At 43.9% G+C, this 6,322-nt stretch overlaps 1 protein-coding gene across 1 annotated transcript in view; it reads right to left on the bottom strand.

Moving 5' to 3' along the window:
• Positions 1–6,322, bottom strand: part of ADCY5 (adenylate cyclase 5) — a gene marked incomplete at its 5' end in the record, with an annotated part of 57,077 nt that overhangs the window by 5,895 nt on the left and 44,860 nt on the right. Inside the window, 2 exons of the mRNA XM_010072969.1 lie at positions 830–856; positions 4,695–4,870. Of these exons, the coding sequence (XP_010071271.1) occupies positions 830–856; positions 4,695–4,870 (203 nt within the window). The remainder of the gene's footprint in view (positions 1–829; positions 857–4,694; positions 4,871–6,322) is intronic.

The raw sequence follows: 6,322 nt of genomic DNA, 5'->3' as shown, positions 1-6,322 counted from the left end.
AAAGAGCAGAATTTCCCAGTTAGTCTCAGCATGGAGGAACAAAGCTTAGCCACACTCCCCAGTTCTCACTTTAAGGCTAACCAACCTCTGAAGAAAAAGCTTTTTTTCCTTCCCCTGAGCACATGTTGGTAAAGGGACAAACAATTCCTGCAAAAAGTTGAGGACTTTTTGGCACATAAGCGCTGGTTTCTAAAGCAGGACTTTGAAGTTCATCTTCTTAAAAAAGGGTTAACAGCAACATGAAAGCTGTTTTTTAGAGACTGGCCATACATGCTCAGCCTCTAGTACGCTTGGCAAAACCAAAATGCTGACAGCTTTTCAGATTTCATTCACCGGGTCTCCTACAGTTCCCCAGCCTCCTAAGTCCGGAACTGTTCTACACTCACTGCTTCTCTAATGAGTCACTTCTTAGCAGCCTTTGTTTTGTAAGTACTCTATAAGATGAAAAGAGCACTAAGACCCATTCCCATCCCTTCTGACAAGCAAGCAAATAAAAACTGTTAAATTTGAATTACAGAGTTATACCGTATGAAAATATTATTTTGATAAAACCTTTGACTTGTAATTACAAGTAAGCTCACTGAGATGCTTTATAAAGCAAGTTGACATAAGTCCCACAGGAGAGAGGATGCTTTGAGAGTAGCTACACATAAAAAATGGCAATACTCAGGCCACTTAGGGCATTTGCACTGTGTTGCACCAGCTCACAACAATGCATTGTCAAATACCAGACACCGCTGGAGAGCTGACATGCTGATACTGCACCTTGTGAACAGAAAATGCCTGTCAAAAAAACCCCATAAAAATATTTCATGCCAAAGTGACTCACCACGGTAATGTTGCATTTGCAGACACGCTGAAAAAAAAACAACCACAAAGACAAGGTTAGTAGAGTCCTTCCCTCCGGCACTTGTCCTTCTGTGCCGTTCAACAGCACCTCTGCAGTGTGGCATCTCGAACGCTGTGTGGGGCTACAGCCCTTTGAAAACAGAAACACTAAAAGATGGGGCGAAGCAAAAAAAGATCTACTGAGCTACCCTCAAAAATCCAGAGAGCAGGTGCAACAGGGTTAATGTGGTTAAAATAACTAAGAAGTACTGAGTCAAGAATCATTTGGGAATTTAATGTCAGCGTGGGATGCTTAGGAAATGCTTGTACATCCATCACTACTTCATTTGGTCAGATGGGAAAATTTGATCTAAAAAGGAAGCTTTGGGCTCATTTGTGAGGGATAGCTCCTCTCTCCCCCGTTTATTGTAACATGGAGATGTGTTTAATTCCTTTAACTCTAGCACTGCTCCCTTCTTATGCACGTTGCTCATGTCCAGTGCTGTGCATAGCTACGGGTGCTGCACACGAGTAGACTAAGGAAAACCCTGATGCAGATTGCTATTGCTATTCACAACCCTGCAAGGTACTCATATGAGGCGGAGCTGCTGGAGAAGATGGAGGGTGTGCTTTCCTTACAGTGAAAGGATGGAAAGGAGCTTTCTGGTAGGTAGTAGCTGGCTGAGTTCCTGACTGCCTGATGGCTGAATGCTGCTGGGTTTCTTCTCAAGTGTGGGTGGAGTATTAGGTAGCTGAGAACCATGTACGCAGAGCTTTTAAAACACTATTTAAATGGAAAAATAGTCACTGATGCAATTACAGCTTTGCAGGCTACTAGCATGATACATCTTCAGCCTGAGAATCTCACAGATGTCCAAGAGCTCGAGGCCACAGTTTTCTGGGGCTGTGGGGAACCTCTCGCTACAGAATCAGAGCTACAAAATCAGCAAAATAAAAATACCTGAGGGACCCTAACTGGGCATAAAATTAAAAAAATAAAAGCACAGTGACTCTCTAATCTTGTTTGGTCCAAGATATTTTCTGCAGCTCTGAGAATGGAATTTCTTCTGACACAGATTTTGCACCCCACCATTGTCTTGCACACGATCTGTTGCAAAGCCTCTTGCCCAGCCCCAGCGCTGAATGCGTGCTGTGATGGGGACCCAGTTTGGGAACCCTGGGGACAGCAGCTCCCACACTAAAGTTGGAACTAGTCAGAGTTGGAGACACATCCCACACGTAGCATAATTCCCCTGCTTCCCTAAATCACTCACTGGCCAAGGATGATGGGCTGCTCCCCATTATCACTTTGTCTGATGATGGCAGATCTGACCCCCTGTACAGGGGCTGCAGCTCACCATGGGTGTTACACTTGCTCTAAAACCCTCATCAGAGACTATGAAGTGCACCAAACCCAGTATTTACGGTAACGCTTTGGATAAGTGAAAATGCCCAATACAAGCAATAATGGTGTTACACTGGTTCCCCATGGGACAGACATTTCCAGTAGCAGATGGCTCTTTAATTACTGGAAGGTAACACAGAGAGCAGCTTGCTAAATACTCTCTTGCTCAAGTTAAGTGCCCATTTTCAGCACAAAAGGTGGTTGCTTTTGGGGACAGCTCCCATAGGACAGGAGCATCTCTCTCCTTACATCTGCGATGCCAAGGACTGACAGCCCTCTAAATCACAAACCACAGCTCGAACAGAAATGATGGGCTTGATGCACAAATCACTGGGCAAAGCTCTTTGGGCTCCACTATGCAAGAACTCAACTTAGGAGATCACATTAGTCCATCCCATCTTTAAAACCAAAGCATTAGTTTTATCTTCTGCACAGGGAAAGGGCAATATGATAGTAGCTCTGTGCATCCAGTTATAGTTCATGTGTCACCACGCTGGTGTGTCGCTGCAGTCAAGTCTAACAACTCCCAACACGCTATAATCAGCCTTTCAGTTGCTTGCATGCTGGGCTGGTTTGTACACAGACGTGTGAAGTGACATCTGCATCACTTCTAATCAGTCAGAGTCCCATAATGGCTGCAGAGCAGACAGTAATTATGCAGCTACAATGGGCACCCAATTAAAGTAGTATGAGGTCATGTTGTTTTGTTTTTTTTTTTTTTTTAATATCAGCTGGACAATAGGGTACCCCTCTGAACTATGAGCTGCATGCCGAGCTCCCATTTCCCACTACACACAAATGGACTGCCAGACACTGGGACAATAAGTAGCTGTCCATGGCGCTCTCTGGACAAAACAAATATCATTTAGTGAGAGAGAATACAGCATCACAGAAAGCTATTTCTGGGAAAACATGCTAACCTTCTCCACTTTATTAGTGACATTTTGATTGTGAAGTGATGTAAATTATACTTTTAAGTGCTGTAATTTTGCTTAGTTCTTGACTTATAAGAATGAAATTATATTTGGGATATAAAATGCTTTTATTTCTCTAATTGTGTTAGAAAATGCTAAATAGCTTCTGCTGTTGGAATACATAACATTTGTAAAGAAAGGAAGGAAACCTCATTGTCCGCATACCCCCACAGAAAGCTCCATGGGGTTTCCTACATAATTTCATTTGCCTGAGTAAACAAAATAATTTAAGTGATTACTGCCAATGGACGTAAAAGCCATACCTCCATTAATTATTACTGGGAACACAGGAATGCTAAAAATCATGGAACATTTATGCCAAGGACAGAAGTAACCAGGTGCACCTGGCTTGTAGAGATTAATGACCATCAAGAAATTTGAGCAACTCCACAAGCTATTTAATAACATATGAAATAGCACGGGGAAGGACCATGGGAATCTTCTCAACCACCCTCCTGTCCAAGAAAGGAGCAATCACAGCTATCATCCGTGACAAATGTTTCTGGAAACATACTCCAGGTTAGGCCGCCACACTCCTGAGCAGAGCAATGTTCTACTTCCCAAGTCTTGCAAGCAACTCTCCTTATTGTACCTCCTAGCATCGCGTTCACCTTTAGACAATGCCATGAGTTTATTGACTCACAGTCAAGTATGACTGTTGCCTATAAATGGAAATAATCAAAAAAAGTGGTTAACACAACAATGCAACTCCCAATGAGAAATGAAACTTGTGGAGAAGGATGGATTTGTGGATGTGCCAAATTTCCTTCCCTGGCCTGACCTTCAGGAGAGGGGGAACCCTGTCAGGGGAAGGAGGTTGCTACCATAATTAATATGTGACCTGGTGATGACAAATTACCTTTTGTAAAGCAAAAAGGCAACTGTCTGCTCCCACTTAGACCCCTGTGCTGGGAATTGTGCTGACACTGGCTGTGATGGTGGCTTTTCAGATGCGGACATGTGTCCAACAGCAACTGACAGGAGATCACTAGCCAAACGCCAAGCACCACCATAACACCACCCCAACCTGGGTTTGACGTACCAGATGTCCAAACATCTCAGCAGTTCATTATCACATCCCTGAGGCAGCTCAAGTTTGTTGGAGTTTTCTTTTTCTTTTTTGAGAAAAGACATTTCTGTATTGGGAGTGTAATACCAGAAGAAGTGAGAATGACTAACTACAGCTCCCCATTTCTGGAAGAAAAAGAAACACAGATCCACTCTGATTTCAGTTATACTTTGCTATTAATAGACGGCTCACTAGTCAAGTTCCAGATTAAAAAGATCTTAAAGGGAACTGTTATCTCCTGCTCTTCAGAAGTGGAGAGCAGCGTTGCCGAATCTTTAGTGTACAGCCATGCCTTCTCTGGTACCACACACCTCCCTTCCTTGCACCATGGCCTCAGCATTCCCGTCCACCTAATGCCACACTGAAATCACTGGGTGAAAGAAATTAGGTTTAGATTTCAGAAGTGAAAGGCACTTACTAGGTGTTAGCTGTAACCAGGAGATCTGCATTGTCAAAAAGGTTGACCCCTGGCACTTCCACAATGAGAACATATATAAATTCAATGATTAACATAAGGATCAATTTTCCAATACAGCTGATCTGAAGGAACACAGAGCAGGCCAGGAGACTCAATAAGACACTGTAGGTAAAGTACTGTATAAAGACAAAAAGAGGAAAAAAAACAGAAGAGAGGTGAATGTCAGCTGGATAAATCAAAATTGAAAACAAGGGAAACTACACAGAGGGATAGAAAGGGATTGGGAGTTATGTAGCTGATTGAACATGTAAACCTGGGGCTGCCTAGGGGATTCTCCCACTTTACAGGAGACTTAAGTACTAAAAGTGAACTGATAGAAGGGAAAACTCTAGCATTCTTCATCAGGCATTGTCTGCTTTACACTCAAGAGGCATAGGGCTCACAGCTGTAGACCCAAGGTTGCAGTGTAGGTTCACCCTGGACACGGTTACTGAATTAGCAGAAAGTACCATCCAGTTGTCCTAGAATACTTTGTGCTTTAATGTCAAATTCTGGTCCTGAATTTGCGTATCTGCACAATACACAGGACCAAGGGTATTAGCACTTACAGATATCCACTTGGGGCTGATTGGAAAGCATTGCCCCTACTGATGCGATATGCTGAATCCACCAGCAAGATACGGGCTGGACACACTTCTCCCAGTGCTCAACACCATGACCATTTTTTCTGCCAGCAGTTGCAGGAGAAGTGTGTCCATGTGTGGAGTGGATCCTCCGCCACGCCTGGGTGGTGGGGCAGCCTCCATGACCTTGCTTCACCAGGGTGACCAAGGTGAGAACTTCTGCCAGTCTGAGAGCTGAATGTTTAAGCATGCCAATGCTTTCAAATGTGACTGCAGACTGCAGGTGCCATTTATGGCTCCTGGGAAAGCTATCATGGATGTAAAACAAAGAGAGCTATGTTATCCAGCTCATCGCCTTCCTGTTGTCAAATCTGTGAAGCTTTAAGCTTCCACTCTGTCCAGACAGGTCTATTTCTGGCAAAAAATCCTGTATCAGATGCCTGAGGCATCCACCCTTTCAAGTTAAAAGCAAGCCCTACTTGAAGTAGAAACATGCTCATGTTCTGAGCTCATTTATTAATAGTCCACCACTGATATATTAAATTTGAGAAAATAACTGGTACAGCTTGTAACTTCACTCTTCACTTTCTAGAAAATGGGTGGATATTCCCTGTGGCTGAGGGGTAGGATCCCACCATCTGAAAGCACGCTGGGAGCAACAGCTAACGCCTGTAGCAGATCCAACGTCTGCCCTGCAGAGCACAGGGGAGGGACTCCTCACTTCTTAGCCCACTGACCAGCAGGACCTGGCTCAATGCTGCCATAGCATCCTTGGCATGCAAAATGGTTGTTCCTCATTGCTTAAAATCTGCCTCCATCCTGAACCAGCACTCCTGACAACCTCAAGATGGGCACAGACTGTTTCTAGTTGTCCATTGTGCCAGATCTTGCTCCTGGGTCTTTCTGCAGACATACTAAGAGCCTTTGCAGGGCTCAAAGTCACAGTAATGGTGGTCTCAGAAACCTCACTGGATCAGACAGGGACCATATTCTTAAGTTAAATGG

This window comes from Pterocles gutturalis, unplaced genomic scaffold (assembly GCF_000699245.1).
Source record: "Pterocles gutturalis isolate BGI_N339 unplaced genomic scaffold, ASM69924v1 scaffold46292, whole genome shotgun sequence".
Classification (NCBI taxonomy): domain Eukaryota; kingdom Metazoa; phylum Chordata; class Aves; order Pterocliformes; family Pteroclidae; genus Pterocles; species Pterocles gutturalis.
This window is presented reverse-complemented; position numbering and strand designations above follow the sequence as displayed.